This window comes from Heterocephalus glaber, unplaced genomic scaffold (genome assembly GCF_053883595.1).
Source record: "Heterocephalus glaber isolate CG9 unplaced genomic scaffold, H.glaber_assembly_v1.0 deba00001509, whole genome shotgun sequence".
Lineage (NCBI taxonomy): Eukaryota > Metazoa > Chordata > Mammalia > Rodentia > Bathyergidae > Heterocephalus > Heterocephalus glaber.
The window spans coordinates 3,077,828-3,097,329 of record NW_028258325.1 but is presented as its reverse complement, the minus strand read 5'-3'; the positions used below and the strand labels follow the sequence as shown (position 1 = coordinate 3,097,329).

Below are 19,502 nucleotides of genomic sequence, written 5' to 3'. Positions count from 1 at the left end.
TCTGACCCACGCAGCACCCCACGGTCCAGGCACCTCCAAGGCCTCCCTCTAAACCCAAGAGCCATTTGAGGAGCTCTAGATCTAAACCCTGGCATCTCTCTGGGCACAGACTCCTGGCTCCCATGCCTTCCGCTCCAGGGAGAAGTGACAGAGGTCTCTCCGTGCTGTCCACGGAGAGCCCAGGACCTTCTTTGAGCCAAGGTGCCACCATCAGCCAGTGGCTGTTAGGACTGGGAGCAGCCAGGTGAGGGGACCTCTGGGCCCTGAGGACTCCCAGGAAGTGGGGGCGTCGCTGAGCCTCGAGGGCCCCGGGGAGCAAAGCCCTGCAGTGCTGCGACAGTCCCAGGCCAGGCCACAGGACGTCCCAGCCCTGGTTGCTTCACAGAAACCGCTCTGGCCAGAGAGAGAAACCAGCACATGGACACTGACAGGGAAATTGGCAATAATTCAAACATGCTATTATCTCCAGCAAATCAAGTTGTTTCTTCCCCCAAGTTTCCCCAAGTGCTGGAGCTGTTAGGCGTGAGAGATAATCGCACCACTCTGCTCTCGGCCGGCTGCACGGTCCTCCTGGAATGTGGTGACAGCCGCTGGTGGGGCCCCATGGCACGCGGTGAATAATGCTGTTTTGACAGCTTTGTCGAGGAGGAGTCTTTGTCCTTGGACTGACAGCGGGAACTGCTGAGGTGGCCTCATTACGCTGCACAACAAGCAAGCTCATTAGGGCGTCGGAGCAGGGGTGGCAGCGGAGGTGCCAGGTGCCGTACCTGTTGCCTTCAGCACCCTGTTCCTCCTGCCGCCCCTCTGCAGCCCAGTGAAAACCCTAGCAGCCGCCTGCCTTGCATACTGACCGGCCGCCAGGCACTGAGCCATGTACCCAGGGTCTCTGGAATCCCAGGGCAGCCTGAGTCTTGCCCTCGTGTGGCAGAGGGGAACAGAGGTCAGGGAGAAGGCATTCGTCCCCAGTCCTGCTGGCCCCGAGCAGCCCTGGCCCTGGCCCCATCCAACCGGGCAGAAGGAGGCTCCGTCTATGGCAGGAGGAAGTGAGAGCAGAGACTGTTTCTGAGGCCTGGGCCCCAGCACCGACCGCGCCCGGGAGGGCCCCAGAACCCTGTGCTTCAGAAGCGGGAGTCACTGTTGCGTTCTCAGGCTTCCCTCTCCCAGGGCTGCTGCTGCCCTCCTCTCCCGTGATCCTGTTTGAAGCCAGGTCTGGGGCCAGGCTCTGCCCTTTCTCGAGCACCTTCAGGGGACCTCAGCAGACACGAAAGCCTCCAACCAGGAGGTTTCCTGCAGGGAGCTTGGCTCTGTCTGGGCTGCTACAGGCGAGTCACACGTGGTCCTCCGACACCGAGGGTCTCAGGCAGGGACCAGGCCTACAGCCACTGCGAGTGAGCCAGCGACTGACGAGTGCATGAGTGAATGAGTGAACGACTGAGTGAGGGGCCCTGACAGGCCAGGCGTCACCTTCCCACCAGCAGAGGGTGGCTGCGGCCCAACCCATGTGGCCACTGGAGTTGGAGCCTGCGTGCTGGCTGGCCATGGGCATGCTCTGCAGAAGGAGCAGGATGGGCAGGAGGCCCTTTGGGAGCTCGTGGAGCCCAGCGCTGGAATCCGCAGCCTCCTCGGAAGTGGCACTCCCTGCCGAGGGTTGGGATGATGCGCACTGGTGCTCTGGTCTCTGATACCCCTCGGGCTGCCCCACTCCACTGCACCTGCATCTCCGCTGGGGCCCCTGGGTACCTGGAGGGGTGGAGCGGGCAGGACCGGCACCAGGCAGGTGAGGACGAGAGGGACCAGCTCCATGCCCGCGGGGCTGTCAGCCCTGGGGATGGCAGCGCTCCTGTCCATGGTGCTGCGTGACCACGGGCAGGCGGGGCGGCCTCCACAGAGGGTCAGCTCGCTCCAGGGCAGGGGCCCCTGAGAGGCCGGGTCTGGCCGATGGGTGGCGAATGTCGTGTCATGCTGGAGGGGCAAGTGGGACCAGCTCCTGAAATGCGTGATTTCTGGGGCGTCCTGCCAGCAGGAGGCTGAGGCCTGGTGCTATTCCTGGCAGGCAGGTGGCATCCAGTTACGTGTGGTCCAGGGAAGGCCGGGCAGGAATTCACAAGGCCTCAGCATGGCCACCTGGCTCCTGCCGTCCACACTGACTTCCAAGGCTGGCCCCAAACCGAAGGGCTGGGAGGGGCGCTGCAGTGAGGGTGGGGCAGGTCCCAGCGGGAGCACCCTGGCCAGGCCCCGCCACCCTGCTGCGTGGCATCCACCTCTGTCCCGTGGGCCTGGGGGCCTGGCCAGGGTGGTCTCACTGGCTCCTGGAGACGCCCGTGGACCCCTGCCAGTGCCACCCACTGTTAGTCCCCGCCTCTCCAGAGGCAGAGCCCCATGGGGCACAGGCTGCCATCGTGAACAGGGCAGCGTGTGGGCCGGGCAGACCTAGGGGAGCTGTGGGCACATCATGGCACCCTGGCCTCTGGTGGGCTGCAGGGGCGCCCCTGTGAGGTGCACAGGGCGCTGCCTGCACACACCGTCCAACCCAGCACGGGCAGAGCCTGGTGCCAGCTGTGGGGCAGTGACAGGGTATGCAGCTACACCAGAGCCTTCACCTCACTGGGGGGCTGGCAGCGGCAGGGGAGCCCCTGGGGAGGGGTCCGGGATGTGGGTGACCAGCAGCCACCCTAAGGTGAAGGGGATGGTGCAGCTCAGACCGGGGCTGGTGGGGATCTGGACCTCACAGGGCTGTGCGGCCTTGGAGCCGCTTTGCTCCTCTGAGCCCTCTGTCTGCATTTTCGGGCGGTACCCGGGCTGCCCATCTCCCGAGCCAAGCGGGGAAGTCACAGTGCCCACCCCAGGCTCCTGCAGAGAGGGCAGCGCTCCATCTGCTCCCGGGCTTCAGGGAGGCTGCGCCCCCGGGTCCCACAGAGCAGGGGTGCCTCAGACCCGGGCTGGAGCCCTGGGTGCGGGTTGGGAGTGGGGACCCCGTGTACAAGAGCCCATGAGCTGCTGCCGCGCCAACCTTGGCTTCTCTTCCAGGGCTGTGTCTGGGGTGGACGCTGACCCCAACCTGGTCCACATGGAGACCCAGGACCTCAGTGGAGGTAAGGGGGCTCACAGGCGTCCCCTACGTGTCCTGCTGTGCCCTTGCTCCCTCTCGTCCTCGGCGATGGGCCGGTGTGGTGACCTCGTGTGTTATAATGTGGCATAATTGTAATGCGCTTGCTTCCTGTTAGGGATAAATTGAAGTCAAGGAGCTCCGCTCCAGTGGAAAACTCTATTAAGAAGGCAATTTGTTCCGGCCCTGAGCATGGCACCCGCCCCTACCCAGCCCTACCGCAGGGCTGCTGAGCGTGGGGCTGCATGGGAACCCTGGCTCCCCTCAGGTGGCAGAGCCTGGGTACCTGTGGCAGAAAGGCTCTCGTGGCCCTGGGGGGAGGAGCACGGGGTGCTCCAGAGCCGTGGACGGTTCTGGAACATCCAAATTAGAGGACTGCAGATTGAGCCTCCATGCAGCAAAATTCCGGGAGGACCCTCTAGGCAGAGTCCAGTCCTGACCCTTCGAGGCACGCAGAGAGGAACAGGAGGGACCCCTGGCCCTGATCTGGGGGGAGTGGGCCCCAGTGGGGTCCAGGGTGAGTGGCTTGGTTTCCCCACCTGTAAAGTGGGAAGAAGAAGAAACTGTCAGCCTGGCAGGTGTCACTAGGGCTTCCGTCTCAGCCCCAGAACAGAGCTCAGAGGGTCTGTGTGCTCTGGACAGCAGCAGGTGGTCGTGGGCTGTGCCACCCTGGCCACCCACCCGGAAGAAGGGCTGTGAGCCCCCTGAGGGCCCCCATCCTGGCAGAGGGGTGTGGGATGTGACAGTGGCAAAGGCCCCAGCTCCCACAGGCAAAACAAACCCATGCGACGGCCAGGAGGGGCTCCCTGCCCTCCCCCGCACCGGGCCGGCTGGGCTCCTCTCGGCTGCTTGGAGCCTTCATCCAGACAGCAGTGGCACCGCAAGGGAGCAGGCGGCCGAGAGGCTGTGCCCTGCCCGGCCTCTGCGTGTCTGGCACAGTGAGCTTGGGACAGTGACGATGAGAGCGGAGGGGACAGGGGACAGCCAGGGGACAGGGCTGGAGGGGCGAGGGCAGGCGTGTGCAGGAAGGAGAGGCGGGTGAGTGGGAGGGCGGACGAGTGCCTAATGGTATGGACTGAGGACAGAGCCCGAGGCAAACCTCCTCAGGAAGCCCCCTGGCCGGGGGCCAAGCAGGGCCCCTGGGAAGGCAGGGGAGGGGGGCGGCGGGACTGCACAGTGGCCGAGCCCCTGCACCTGGTCCTGCCAGGCCCCTTCCCAGCCTGTCCTGCTGCGGGGTGGCCTGGGGAGGAGGCAAGTGTGGCGTGGGGACCCAGCCTGGCCCTGAGCCCCCAGCCGTGCCCCGCATGGCCCCGCCCCGTCCGCTCTGGGCCCAGCCCACACGTCCCTGGCCTCCATGCCATCCCCACTCCTGCTCGCAAGCTGAGACAAGGGCCTCAGGTCAGCCTCCTCAGACGCAGCAGACTCAGCAGTGGCCCGAGAGTGAGTCAGGGGCTAGAACACAGGCCACCTGCTCGGGTGCACCTGCCTGTGCCCGCTTTGGGGAGGAGCCTGTGGGAGGGCAGGCCCTGGAGGAAGGGCTCTGCGAGCTGCTGGTCACCATGCCTGTCCCTCCAGGGTCCCCAGCGTGCTGCAGCCCCTGCCTGGGTGCAGGGGCTCCTCCCTGGTGTGCCCCTAGGAGGCGGCGGGGTAGCTGTGAGGCCAGGCCCCTCCCCTCCACACCCCTGAGCTGCCCCAGGGCAGAGTGCAAGGCCTGCAGCTCAGGCCGGTGGCCCCTGCGGCCAGTTCTGCCACTGTCTCCCCTGCCGCCGAGCTCCAGAGCAGCTGTCCCATGCCGTGTGGCCCCGCTGCCTCCGCAGGTTTTCGCTATGTCACCTGCCAGATCCACAGCTGCTCCGACGAGATGCTCGCAGCCCCATTCCCCGGCCCCATTGACCATGGCTCGTTGGCGGTGCAGGACGACTACGTCCTCCTCAAGGTGAGCCTGGCGAGGGCCGTGAGGCCATGAGCCCCTGGGGAAACACACCATTCGGGGAGCGGCAGTAAAACGGCTACTTGCCCTCCGAGGGCCACTTAGCAGGTTGCGCTGCTGCCCACCCCGTCCACAGCAGCTTCGGGCTCCCAGGAGGCCCCAGGCCAAAACCATACCCGGGGACGCTTCCAGCTGCCTGGGAGCCTCCACTCGCGGGGCCAGCCCAAACCCACTTCACCCCTCTTGATTCCCCGGTGACTGGGACCACGTGCTCTGGCCACCACCCATAGCCCCAGAGAAGGGGACCCTGCTCCCTGTGCCCCAGGGCATCGGGACACAGTGGGTCCCAGCTTAGCAACACGGGGGAGCCGCTCAGAATCCCCAGTGAGCATGGGCCAGGCAGCATCCTGGTGGCACCATTGGGGAGCTCGGTCTGAGCCCCTTCAGCCTCCTGTGCACCCCGTCTCGGGACCCTCCACGCTCAGCCTGTGCCAAGGGCCGCCCTGGACATAGGAGTGGGGACAGGCGGGGATCACAGCATGGTCAGAACAGCCGGACGGGAGCGCCCCACACCCCACCGCCAGGCCCTGCTCCTCCGGGGGTCGCCCCACCTCCACCCCTCAGCCCGGGGCCCCAGGAGAAGCCAGGGTTGTCGCTGCCCTCTGGGGACCTGGGAGCCTCAGTTGCAGGTGTGAGGGAGCCCCGTGAGGTGGCTGGGGAGGGATGTGTGGCCCTGGGAGCCACGTGAGGACTCGATCACCAAGATGGGCCAAGTCACGTGGGGGCCAGGACAGGGAGGCCCACACGGGGAGGACATGGCGGGCAGGGCCGGGCAGGGCGGGGCGGGTCAGGCCTGGGTGTGGATGGAGTTCTGTCCGGCTCTGACGCCGTTTGTGCTGGCCAGGGAGGCCCGTGGTGGGACAGCCGTCCCAGCACCGAGGCCCGGCCCGCCGGGGGGCCTCCCCTCAGGCCCATGTGCTTCTTTCCGCACTCAGCCCTATTTCCCTCAGCCCCAACAGCCCCCAGAGCAGCCCCACCCCGCCTGGGGCTCCGCCACCCTCCCTGCGCCCTTTCCCCTCCTCATCCCCTTCCTGTACCTGAGGCGGGAAGAGCCCCAGCCCGGCCCCTCCTCCTCCAGCCACCTGCCTGGGCCAGATGTCCTGGGGTCCAGCTCCCGCCTGGCCTGGTCCCGTCCTGCTGTCCCCGGGCATGGCCTGCGTGATCCCAGGATCCAGAACACCCAAGGGAGGGCGCTTGCATCTGCCCCTGAGCACATGGAGCTGGCGGGGCTGCTGCCCTTCCCTGCGGCCACCCCTTCCCGTGTGGCAGACGCCCATAGATGCTTTGCTGCCGGACACCAGGTCTCTGCAGGGCCCACTTGACAGCAGAAAACGGAGTCAAAGACAGAGCAGACGATGCCCGCAGCTGGACCTTTCGGGTTGGGGTCCGGCTGTGCCCTCGTCATGCCCTTGCCGGCCTGCTCACCATGCAGACGCACGGCACCCTCAGGAGGCTGCAGTCCCAGCCTGGCTCCTCCTCCACTGCACCCTGGCCAGCCTGCCTCTGCCTCCCCCGCGCTGTCCCCAGGCACACCTGGTCACAGACAGGGCTGAGGAGGGACAGCAGCGCCTCCCCTCCAGTGCTAAGGCCTCAGGCTCTCGGGCTGTGTGGCACCACCTCCCGCCCGGCCCGCCCAACCCCCAGGACCCCAGGGAACCTCAGCACAGCACCCACTTGGAGCACGGAGGGCAGGGCACCCCGAGACCTCGAACCCCTTCATCAGCCGTGTAGCTGGCCTGCTGCAAGGGCCAGCGTGCACCCGACTTGCAGCACCCGGGACTTCGTGACCCGGCACTGCCCCAGCTCCCAGATGCAGCGCGGCGCCCCACCCCCCACCCCCGCAGGCCCCAGGGAGCCGGATCCCCATTTCCGGCTGGGGATCAGAGGGGCACAGTGCCCAAGGCCACATGGGCACAGGTCCGGGGCTGGAATTGGAAGCCCAGCAACATCCAGCCTCTGCCACTGCCCCATGCCCATGTGCACAAAAGCACATACAGGGACGCACATGGAGCACAACCATGCACACGCACAGAGGTGCACACCCATCAGTGCACACACATTCACCTCTAAGGTGCCCACAGGGCATGGGATGCCGTGGTCACACACTCACATGCACTGTGTGTGCACACAGGGAGACTCAGGCCACCGCACACTGTCCCTCTGAGCCCATGTTTCCCCTGCCTTCTTTCTGTCCTGCTCCTCCTCATCTGCAGAGTGGACCTGACCAGGTCCATGGGCCGTTTGTTGTGGGGTCAGAGAGTGGCCCTGTGATGTGCATGGCAGGTGCTGGCCACACAAATGGTGCTTGGTGGCTCCTGCCTCATTTTCCACACCGAGGGGTGTTGAGGGAGCATGGCGAAAGAAGTTAGTTCTGACTTTCTAGAGGAGGGACATTTGGCATGGGGTTTTGAAGGATGAATAAGAGTCTGTCCATTTTGAGTGGAACAAGTATAAGCAAAGTCAAACGGCATTTTCATCACCTGAATATAATGTGTAGTTTTCATTCATGAGAATCTGGCTTGACAAGAAAGCAATCGCCTTAAAAATGTTTCTTTCCTCCTGCTAGACAACCTCAACAAACCAGACCAAATACTACGTCTCTTACCGTCGCAATGAGTTCGTCCTGATGAAGCTGCCTAAGTACGCATTGCCGAAGGTAGGAGTGACCCCAGCCCTGGCCCTGTGGCGCCAGCCCGAGGCCGTCCTTCCTGTGGGCAGTAGACTCAGGGTCGCAAGTGTGCAGGCTGCAGGTCGGGAGGGACAGCAACGATGGTGACCACGCTGCCTGCACCTGCTGCCCTCTCAGCCTCTGCTCTGTGGCCGATCAGGGTCGTGTCCAGGTTCTCGAGTCCTGAGCAAAGGGTGGAGCAGGCACCGCATGGAGTCGCAGCAGGGCTGATGACTGATTTGACAAATCCACCCTGGGGTGGGAGCGGCTGGGAGAGGAGCTCAGGCACCCAGGGGCTTGGCACTGAGGGTTTAGGCCCTGGAATTTGGGGTGAGACTGAAGGTTTGCTCTGAGCTCAGACTCCTGCTGAGAGCGGCCTGACTCAGCCTCTCTGTGGGGAGGCAGAGCTTTTGACCGTCTATGGCCCTTGGAGAAACTGGCGCCACATCCAAAGCCTGGGGGTCAGATCCGCACAGCCAGTGATGGGTGATGAGGGTCGGGTCCTCCGGGGTCTCAGGAGACCCCCGGGCATGTGCCCAGGACCCGCTGTGAGTGAGCTGGCTCACCAGGCCACCTCTCCCAGCCTGTGCAGACCTGGCGCCCCGGCCCTGGGCTAATGTCTGACTCTGACTGGGTCCCGGGAAGCGGCTCCCAGGCGGCTCCCTGCCTTCCCCGTTTCCCTAGCTTTCTCCCACCTCCATGCCCAGGGCCTAGCCCAGCCTCCCCATCTGGCTCCTTGCCCCAAGCTGGCGCACCCGTTATCCCAGGAGCAACAGGGCTTTCTGGGGCCCGCTGGGCTGGCCGGGCCTCTACTCTCCCCATCCCTCCCTCTTCCCGATGCCCAGGGTTTGGGGTCTCCACCTCTGCCCCTCTCTCCCGGTCTTGTCTGCCCCTGGGAGTTTCTGCTGCATTCACCTCTGTGTTCCCCGCATGGCACGGAGCCTGGCACACAGCAGCCTCTCAGACAATGCAGCTTCTGTCCCCCCGTGGGGATGGAGAGAGCCCTGCCCCAGCCAGCCCTCTCCCCACCCTGCTCTTTTGTTTCCCAGTCACAAAGGCTGCATGGCCTGGTGGTGTCACAGCGAGGTAGAAACCAGAGCACCAGGAGCTGCACCCGGGCAGCGAGGGCCACCTCTGCCCAGGGCGCATTACAGACCTCTGTTCCCAGTGTGGTCTCAGCTGGCCCAGCAGCCCGGGACGGGATTGGATGCCCAGTGCCTGCTGCTGGGGCTTCAGATGGGGACTGGACAGAGACTGGGGAGACAGACACACGTGTGGGGTCATCCCCATTGTGATTTGCACAAAGGGAGAGAGTACGGGAGGGCGTGTGTTACATGTGCGTGTGTACATGTGTGTGTTACATGTGCGTGTGCATGTGTGTGTGTGTGTGTGTGTGTGTGTGTGTGTGTGTGTCTTGGGCTCATTTAGGGCAAGCAGCCAGGGCAGGCCTCTCCGGGCATCTTGCCTGTGCATCCCCAAGGTTGGGAACAGTAACTTTGGGAGGAGCAAGGGGAAACCAGCGGTTCAGCTGAAGGCAGTGCTGAGCAAAGGCCCTGGGACAGAGAGCCCGGGGAGGGTGGAGGAAGGGAGGCTGTAGGGCCCTGCACTCTGGGGGCCGCAACTGTAACATCCCGAGGCTCTGAGAAACCTCTGCCGAGCTGCAAATGAGGAAAGCCCATGAGCCCTTGCCCAACATCCCTTTGACAAACACAGGACCGAATGGAAGGGGCGGGGCACAGGTTAGGAGATGAGCTCCAGGCATGGCTGCCTAAGCAGATTAAAAGCCGATGGTTTCATTTCAGCAGTGGCACTGGGTGAGGGACCTCGGGACAGATCCACCCTGCACCCTGTGCTCCCCTCTGCCAGTCAGGCTGCTCCCCAAGGAGTTCAAGGAGCAGTGGCCCTGGGCCATGACCCCTGTGACCTTGAGCCAGGCTGCCCCGCTGGGCCCCAATGACCCCGAGATGCTGCCTGCTTGGGAGCCGCCCCTGCCTGCCTTTCCCATCCACACTTGCATCTCGGGCTGATTAAATTTCCTGATCGGATTTGGTTGTTTTATGGTGAGTTAGAAGCTCCTGCCTGTTTCCTCCCCACAAAACACCCCATCTTTTTCCCTTTGGCCTGTTTTGTTTTTCAATTGTCGATCACATCTAGAAACCGGGCAGATGGCGCGGCAGCAGCAGGGGCCTGGCCCCGGGACCTCCCTCCTGCCGCCTGGCCCTGGCACCACCTGGCTCTTCGGTCACTGGGTCGCTGAGGTCTGAGCAGCCCCTGCAGCTCCCACTCGGCCTTCATCACCGGAGTCCCCTAGAGGGGTCCGTCAGGTCCAGGCAGGGGCAGCAGAGCTTCTGGCCGCAGAGGGGACGCCTCGCCCCACTGAGCAGGGTGCGCTTGGACCTTGGGGTTGACCTGGATTCTCACCCTTAGGACAGGGCCTCGGGGGTATTTGTGCCCCCGGGTGTCACTTGCAAGCTGAAGTCCCAGGACTCTGTGGACAGGGACGTGAATCTTTGCGTGGCTCCGCTGGTTCCTGAAAGTTGGGGCGGACCAGCTTCAACGCGGCTTTGCCAGGCTCTGTGTTTTCTCTTGTTTCCCGCTTCCTTCTGTAGCAAACCCTGCAAACAACACCGCCCTGTCTTCTCCCGCCTGTGAGAGCTGTAAAGAGCAGGCCGCTTTCCTATGTGCACAGGGTCCTTTCTTGTTCACTTGACATGATATTTTTAAAACTACTAAAAAACCCAACTTCCACAATAGAGAAAAAAATTACCCAAGGCTATAAACAAAGGAGGAGAAGAATCTAAAAAGCTATGAATCATATGAAAAGCATTCATGTGAATAAGATAAGTGCAATTTCGCTTTAAAGTAACATATTCTCGTATTTGTAAAAATTTATTCCAAGTAAAAATAAAATCTGGGGCCGGGGATGTAGCTCAGGGGTGCCACTGCCAGCCTCACAAGCGCAAGGTCCTGAGTTTGGTTCCCCGGCACCCAAAAATAAATAAGTAAAATCTGTATCATATAGGAAGGGGGGAGGGCATGAGGCTGGGAAGGAGTTCATGCGGGGAGCCCGTGTCCCCCAGCCCCTGGTGGCTCTGGTCTGTCCTCAGGCCTGCAGCTCTGCTCCCGGGAAGGTGAGGGCAGGGTAGCACACTCCCAGGCCTTCCTCTCTTAGCCAGGAGCAGCCACCCATCCCCTCCGCCCCACACTGCCGGTTAGCTTGCACAGCTGGCGCAGCCCGGGTGGGCACGGGGACCAGGTCCCCCACCCACTGGCCCTGAGCTCGGACTGCCATGGGGCTCAGAGGGCCACGCCCTGCCCCCTCTCTGTCAGTCCCCTTTGGAAGCCAGATGCTTAAGGACGAAGATTTTCAAAAGCAGCGGAGTATATGGGGGATTCAGAAAGTCACTGTGCCTCCCCCAGGGAGAAGCCAAGAAAAATTTTCTTTCCTTTCTTTAAAAAACAATGAAGCTAGTAAGTGCAATTTTATGAAAAAGTTCCATAGTTTTTATAGCTCTCTGTTTGGGAAGGACTTACTCTATTTATTTATCTATCTATCTATTTATTTATTTATTTTGCAGTATTGGGAATTCAACCCAGGGACTTCACACTGAGCTACGCCCCTAGACCTTTTGATATTTTGAGACGGGGTGTCCCTAAATTCCCCAGGATGTGTTCAAACTTGAGGTTCTCCTGCCTCAGCCTCCCAGAGTGCTGGGGTTACAGATGTATGCCATTATGCCTGGCTCTGATCAGCAAAGGTTTTAAAGATCTCATCTCAATCATGGGAAACAAAAGGAAGCAGCGCTAACCCTGCTGGTGGGGAAGAGTTAATGCCAACTTTCCAGACAGCAATTTAACAGCAGGCAAGAAGCATCTCCAAAATGTTCCTAAACCCCAATATAGCAGGTTCCCTCCTCAGAATGCGTGGGGAAGAAACAAGCAGAAGGGCAGGGATCTCTGTCCTGGGACTGTCTCGCAGGAATGCAGGACAGGCTGAAGGGCCACCAGGAGGCAAACGGTTCCCCGAAATACGGTGGGCCACGGACATCACGTCACGCAGCCATTAACAGCAGTGCTGATAGATGATTCTCACGGTAGAGGAAGATGCTCACCGTATAACAGGAATGGGCAGGCTGTGAACCACCAGGGAAAGAGCACGAATCACACTCAGGAAAAAGCCCAAACGAAAAGGGTTTTACACGTTCATCTCAGACTTCTCTGGAGTCCTGTCTCATGTCCCAGATCACGGAGCATTTGCTTGGGGCAGGGCCCAGGTGGTATAGGCGTTTGTCAGCACAGTGCAGGCGAAGGAGAGCCATACTCGGCAAGCCTTGCCCACACCGGGCACCGGGGACTCGCAGAGCCCTGGCTGCCCTTGCAGGGTGCAAAGCAGCATCACTTCCTGCCCCGCCTGCCTGTGGTCCCAGGCTGTAGCAGCTCCAGGCTGAGACCCAGGCCAGCATGGTGGACCCCAGGCTCTGAGTCAGGGACGGGAGAGGGAGGTGGCAGACGGAGCAGTGACTCCCACTCGGATCTGTCCCATCTCATGCACAGGACCCCAGCCCTGCACCCTCTTCACAGCTCAGGCCATGCTGCCCTAACTCAGGGGGCTGTGGGGTTCCGGTTTATGGGGTGCAGGGTTGGTGCTTTGCAGAGTCCATTCTTTTCCCAAAGAGGCCTTTGGGCCCGCACAGCCCCCAGACAGCTGGGTGGGATGCACAGGACCCCGCCCTCGGCCGTGAGCCCTGCTCCAGCCCCGGCACATGCCTGGCTCTGCTTTGCACAAAGACCAGCCCAGCCTATGCCCCATCCATCCACAGGGCACCAGGCAGGGGCCTCGGGTCCCCTTCCCCGCCTCGTGTGGGGAGAAGGGCAGTAGAGGGAGCAGAGTGATTGAAAAAAGCAACACTGGCTGAGAAGGTGTCCAGGTCCCTTCCCAGGGCCCACGGCCTTTGGCTCTGGCTGGGGAGAGAAGGCTAGAGACCAAGTTTGCCTGGCTTTCTTTTCAATTCAATTTTCCCTGAGTTCTAAACTCCAGAACTGGAAGTTGCGACCACTATGCTGAGCCCAGGCAGGAACCACCTCTCCCACTGGTTCCCAGAAAAGGAAGCTGAGGCCGGAAGCCACCCTGGGCTGCTCCTCTTCCACACTCCGCCTCCTCAGGGAAGGCCCCTCTGACCAGTGTGGCCGGGGGCTGCATGTGAGGCCAGTGGCAGCCCATAGACCAGGTGCTGGGGATGCCCCGTCGTGGGGCCTGAGGAGCTGACCTCACAGAGCCTGCCCTGCGGCTGTGCACTCCCAAGGGTGGCCCTGGTGTTGGCTCTGCACCCCGTGCCCAGGACAGTGCATGGCACACAGCAGGTGCTTGATAAACGGGTTGCAGGAACCAACTAGCAGCTCAGGTGGCCTGGGGAGGGGGTGGCCCAGCCTCAGGGAGTGGGGGGCTCCTGACCTCGGCAGGGACAGAGACAGAGTCTCCTGGGGTCTCTGCTTGGCCTGATGTGCAGCATCTGAACCCCGCCCGTGTTAGAGGTGTGCACACAGAGGCTGGGGGGCCACACCCCATCCAAGATTGCCCAGCAGATGTGGGGAGTGGGGGTGTGGATCTCATCAGGGAGCAGAGGGGCCCACACTGTCAGCCCCCTGAGGCCACGCCCTGTCCCCAGGACCTGCAGGTGATCAGCACGGACGAGAGCCAGGTGTTTGTGGCGGTGCAGGAGTGGTACCAGACTGACACCTACAACCTGTACCAGTCGGACCCGCGCGGTGTGCGCTACGCGCTGGTGCTGGAGGACGTGCGAAGCTCGCGGCAGGCGGAGGAGAGTGTGCTCATCGACATCCTGGAGGTGGGCCCAGCACCTCCTCACCCATCCCCGTCCCGGCTCCTGTTTCCCTCTGTCCTGTAACCCACAGACAGCTGGGGCACCTGAGGCTGGGAGCGGGCAGAAGACCTCCCCAGGCTGACCAGAGAGGGGAACCAGAGCCGCCACTGCTCACAGCCCCATCCCTGGCCCTGCAGGCTGTGCCAGACAGGGAGGGGTGGGGTGATGGAGGGCGAGGTGCAGCCTGCTCTGCCCCAGGGAACGCATGACATGACGTCTCCGTGCCACAGGGACAGACACGCAGGCCACGTCCCTCCAGCACGGTCCTGACCCGGTGTGGCACCTCGGGACATGGCCAGGTGGGAGTCAGGGAGTGCTTCCCAGAGGAGGCTGCAGAACTGAGCAGCAGCCAGGCGAGCAGCAGGGACAGCACGGGCACAGACCCAGGCAGAGGCCGCAGCAACAGCAGGGGCTGCACGAGGTCCATGAGGCCGGGGTGGCTGTCACGGACCGGCTGGGTGCCCTCAATGGCGACCCCACCCCTCTGAGCCCCACCTCACGAGGATCGAGGATCGCGGTGGTGCCAACAGGTGCAACCCTGGACCTGGCCTGCTGGGGTTTGTCTGCGAGCTCTGGTGTGTTGCTGTGTGGCCTGAGGCGGGTCATTAACCTCTCTGTGCAGTACCTGGCTCTTGTTTCCTCGGCACTGCCTTCCCAGGACTCGGGGTAACCATGGGAAGGTCTGCTCGGCAGCGGCACAGGGGTCAGGGCAGGGGGCCGGCTGAGGCCGTCCTGGGGACTGCTCTGTGGAGATCAGGACGGATGTTCTGGGCCTGCAGTCGCCAGCAAGTGCAGCCTCAGCAGGCTGGCTGTGAAGTTCCAGCCAACTGGGCGCTGAAGCTGGGGACCCTGTGTGTGCTGGAGCTGGGCTCAGGCAGGCAATCAGGGCTCACAGCCCTGTCCCAGCCTGTGCAGCCGTGGTGCAGCTGGGAGACCGCGCGAAAGGGGTCTGAGCCACAGTCCCCGAAGAAAACATCCAGGTCCTCATCCCAGATGCTGCCGCATGACCCCAAGGGGCTTTGCAACTGTAGCCAGGGAGCAGACTCAGCCGGATCACCCCGACTCCCCAGGTCTCCCGGGTCCAGTGGTCAGGATCCTGATGGAGATGCACGAGGAAAGGCAGACACGGAGGAGGCTGAGGGTCCAGGGGGCTTGGAGCGATACAGCCACGGCCTGGACCTCCAGGGCCCAGGGAGCTGGGACAAGCACCTGCGGCTTGAGGCCCCAGTTTGTGAGAGCCACAAAGGAGACCTGGACTTGTCTGGGGAGAGCATCGGGGCCCAGTGGGCTCTCGGAGGGCCTGGGGCATGGAAGGAGGCAGCAGAAGGGATCCGGGAGGTGTGGACAGGGAGCCTGAGGCAGGGACCTCCATGGAGCATCCAGGGGCATTGTCCTGCGATGCCGTGGTCTGAGCTGTGTGGACCCTCTGGGCTCCTGCAGAGCTACAGGGGACAAGTGCATCCTGCTGCTACCCTGAGTTCCCAGTGAGCTGTTACAGCAGCTGTCGTGGGTATTTGGAAGGAAGGCGCTGCTGTCACAAATATCTGTGCAGGTGCAACTGACTTTGAAATTGGCAGAGGCTGAAGAATTTGGGGGACATAATAGAAAAACCCCAGATCGCCCTGAACAGATTGTTAGAAAACTAGGCCCGAAAGGCAGCACTGGCGAGAAGCAGAAGGACATGGGGAGTGTGCTGCTGGGAGATGAAGAGGCGGTCCTGGCCAGAAGGGGAGATGAACGCCCCACGGGTATCTGCGGAGCACAGCCTGCACCCGGTGAGCCTGGAGATTCACCCGAGGAGGAGGACGATGAACAGAGTGTGGCCCGTGTGGCCCGGATTCAGTAGAAAAGTGGGTGGGGGAGACACAGGAAGAGCTGTTCAGAAGGACCCTGCACTCATGATGGGAGGCGCAGCAGGGAGATTTGCTCTCCGGACAGCGGGCGCTAAAGGGAGAGCACAGGGTGCAGCTGTCACATTCGGGAGACACCTCAGAAAGACTGTGTCAGGGACCCTCAGTCACACAGAAGCCTCTCGGAAGTAACAGGGTGTGTGGTTTCCCCTGGTGACTGCAACAGAATCCACAAAATAGAGATGGGGTCACCCGGGACAGGTGGGTGGAAGAGCCTGTGCCACAGGCAAATTGCTGTGACATCAAGGACCCCCTCTGAGGGTCCGAGGATGTGACAGCAGAAGAAGCCCACTGGCGTGGTCAGAGGGGACCAAGGCTGTCAGACCCACAGGTGTACAATGCTTCCGGGGGACACCTGGCGTGACGCCAGCAGTGGCCCGATGCCTGTCCCACCATCGGCCTGAGGAAGCAGGTGACCTGTTTTCTAGTGTCGCAGATGCACAGCTGGCATGTGCCTGGAGCTCCCCACTTGGTTTAGATGAGGGGGGTTGGAACTTTTGACCTGACGAAGTTCTGATGGGGTTGTGACTTTGAGTGAATGCGCTTGTGAGATGAGAGCTTTGGGGACCTGGGATGGGTTGAAGGAATCTGCAGGAAGGACACGTGCATCTGTGGGGGTCACTGGGTGTACTGCACTGGGCTGAATAATGCCCCAAGATGCCCACTTCCTAATTCCCGGAAGCAGTATTAGGGACACTTGACACACAAGGGATTGCAGGCTGCAGATGGAATCGAGCCCAGCGGTGACCAGGTGGGAAGATGATCTTGGATTTTCTGATGGGCCAGCAGGGCCACGAGGGTCCTTCAGGGGGGAGAGGGAGGCAGGGGAGGATCAGAGAAAAGGATGTAACGACAGAGGCGCGCGGGGTTGCTGTCATGGAAGAGGGATGAGAGGATCTGGGAACCAGAGAGCAGGAGCGGCCTCCACAAGCTGGAGGAAGGGAGGAACGGGCCCTCCCTGGAGCCTCCAGAGGAGCACACCGCCTCGTGTCGGCCTGCTGACCTCCAAAACCGTACAACAAGACGAGTGTGTTTAAAGCCACGGAGTCTGTGACCAGCTGAAACCGTGACAACAGGAAACTAATCCACCATCCATCTACCCACCCATCCACTCATCTACTCGTCCATCCACCTGTCTGTCATCCATCCTCCATCCATCCATCTACTCATCCATCCATCCCTCTGTCCATCCAGCATCCACCCACCCATCAATTCACCTGTCTATTCATATATCTACCCATCTATCTACCCATCCACTTATCCATCTATTCATCCATCTGTCCATCTGCCCACCTTGTCATCCATCCATCCATCATTTATCCATCCATCCACGCTGGCACCACCAATGGTGTGCTGCCCATGAACCAGGAATTTGCAGACCTACACATGGACCACAGGAAAAGAACCAGCCTCCTGGAGTTGTGAGACACATACAAGATGACACACACCAAGCTTGGTGCTGCACCTGAGGGCAGCAGTGACTGTTATTTCCATCAGTGTGACCATGAGCTCTGCCTAGGGTTCTCTGCATAGATCATAGAATCCTCTGGGCCTCAGTTCCTGAAGCACTTTTGAGAAACAGTAGCATGTGGTGTAAGGGGGCACAGAGGCAGCCTCTGCCCTCCAAGGCATGGGGTACAGGGGCTTCGTGTGCTGGTCCCACCACACGAGTGGTCTCACTGAACGTGAGTCTAAGTTGTCCATACAATAAGGACTCGCAGAGAAACTCATCTAGGGACCATCAGGCTTTGCCCGATGAAACTGCCTGCCCTTGCAAGTGCCCTGGATGCACGTGGGTCACCTCCATGAGCTTCATAGGACCCCAGAGAAATGGAGCAGCAGAGGGGAGACAGAGCCATGTGGTGTTTGGGTTAGCGCAGACCCCCTCCCCCTCAGCAGGGGCCTGAGCCGCTTGCGTCCCCAGGGCAGGCCTAGAAGCCATCCCCCTGGTCCCGGGCCTGCCAGGGTGAGAATGGTGTGGCCCTGGGGTGAGGGCAGGTCAGAGGACCAGGGCTGTCCTTGCCATCCGGGGCCAGAGGTCCTGACAGCAGATTGGTGCTGCACATGGGCTGTGTGCAAAGCCCTGGGGCATCCCCAAGAGCCCCGGGTGGCAGCTCACGGTCCCTCTGTGCTCTGTCCAGGTCAGAGGGGTGAAAGGGGTCTTTCTGGCGAACCGGAAGGTTGATGGAAAGGTGATGACACTCATCACCTACAACAAGGGCCGTGACTGGGACTTCCTGAGGCCGCCCAGCAGCGACATGAACGGCAAGCCCACCAACTGCCAGCCCGTAAGTACCCGAGCCCCCCCAGCTGCATGGCTGCCCAGCTGCAGGGCACAGGCAAGGGCACGGGGAGGGACGTGTAGCCATTGTGGCCCCAGACTGCTGGGATAAAGGACCCAGGTCTTCGGGGCCTAGCAGGTGGCCCTGCTGTCCCAGCCCAGCCTGGCCTCGGGTCTGGGGTCACTGCCTAGGTCAGCGTCTGCTCTCTGTGCTGCCTCCTCTGGGGACCTGTGTGGACAGATGCCTCCCCTGGGGCCAGCAGAGGAGCAAGAGGGCGGATGGGGACAGGCAACACTGTGCCCGAGGGAAGGAGTGGCAGAGCGAGCTGGGGCTCCTGAGCCCTGTGCAGGTCCCTGCTGCTGAGGGTGGAACCACTCCAAGGACTCCTGGCCCTCCCTGCCCCCGGCATGAGGTGACACCCGGTGACCAGCAGGGGCCAGGAGTGAGCAGGCTGAGTGACCGAAAGTCTGGCCAGGCTTCTCCCAGGCCCCAGCAGGACCCACCTTGCCCAGCTTCCTTGATCCCTGCCCAGTGCTGGATGCTCAAGGACCAGTCCGGAGCTGTACAGAGCCACAGGCTCAGCTCCCAGCTGACTATGTGAGCCGGGCCAGGCCCTCCAGTGCCTCTGAGCCCACTGAGAGGGGAGGGAGGCGACTGAAATCTCAAGGCACCGTGCTGAGGAGGGAATGAGATAGCAGAGTGGAGCTTCGTGCAGTCCCCAAGTCAGCATGGGGGACATGAGAAGCAAATCTCTTCCTTTTTGGACTCGGCCCCTTCCTCCTCCCTCCTGGAAGCCTAGAATGCCTATTCCCTTTCTGGCAAACTCTTACTGAGACCTGAAAAGCCCACCCACAAGCCCACTGCACGGAGAAGTCTTCCCGGGACATCTGTGCCTCTCTGTCCGTTTTGCTCTATTGAGGGGCTCACAGCCAGGGACCCTGGGGACATCCAAACTCACCCATTGCTCTGCCTCAGTTTCCTCATGTGCGAAACAGAAAGAACCATGGTTCCTGTTTGATGGGGTTTCCAGCCAGCCAGTGATACATCAGCACTGTGTGTGCTGGGCCCTGTGCCAGGCATCGAGGATGCAGCAGGAAGCGCTCAGAAGGCCTCTCTGCTGGCAGGGACTCTGCCGGGCACCCAGGGGGGCTGGGCTCTGCACAGGCCCTGTCCTGCCGGTTAGGTGGACACCAGGCATCCCATCCCTGCCCAGGCGTGGGGCTCATTCCCCGCAGAGCACGGAAAGCCCCAGAGCACGGACCTGCAGTGAACGGGCTGCTGTTTGTACCATCGTCGGCAAAGCTAAGCACATTAATCTGTCAAAGCAAGTTTCCTCCAAGACTAGATTCTTGTCTGCAATTATGCGGCTCAGTGAGGAGGTAACCTTGGCGAGATTTATGTCCTGGCCTTAAAATAATAAGAATTGGAGCGAACCAGCCGGGGTGCGGCCCCAGGCAGGTGCCCACCCGCCCGCCTGAGTGCAGGAGGACAGTGGGGCGCTGGGAAGGCTCCTCAGCAAGCACCGCAGCAGGACTTCCCACCTGTGTGGCTGTGGCATCACCCAGAGGAGGGAAAATCCGGGACAGGACGGGATGGGACAGGACAGGCGCCACCCTCAGGGCTGCGGCACAACGGCGCTGGGCGCTCTGAGGTCAGGAGAAGCC

At 61.8% G+C, this 19,502-nt stretch overlaps 1 protein-coding gene across 2 annotated transcripts in view; it reads left to right on the top strand.

The window, feature by feature from the left end:
- Positions 1-19,502, top strand: part of Sorcs2 (sortilin related VPS10 domain containing receptor 2) — a 311,448-nt gene that overhangs the window by 264,951 nt on the left and 26,995 nt on the right. For both annotated transcript variants that reach the window (XM_004847334.2, XM_004847335.3), the window contains exons 6-10: positions 3,028-3,092; positions 4,924-5,042; positions 7,663-7,752; positions 13,431-13,610; positions 17,698-17,844. In XM_004847334.2, the coding sequence (XP_004847391.1) occupies positions 3,028-3,092; positions 4,924-5,042; positions 7,663-7,752; positions 13,431-13,610; positions 17,698-17,844 (601 nt within the window). The remainder of the gene's footprint in view (positions 1-3,027; positions 3,093-4,923; positions 5,043-7,662; positions 7,753-13,430; positions 13,611-17,697; positions 17,845-19,502) is intronic.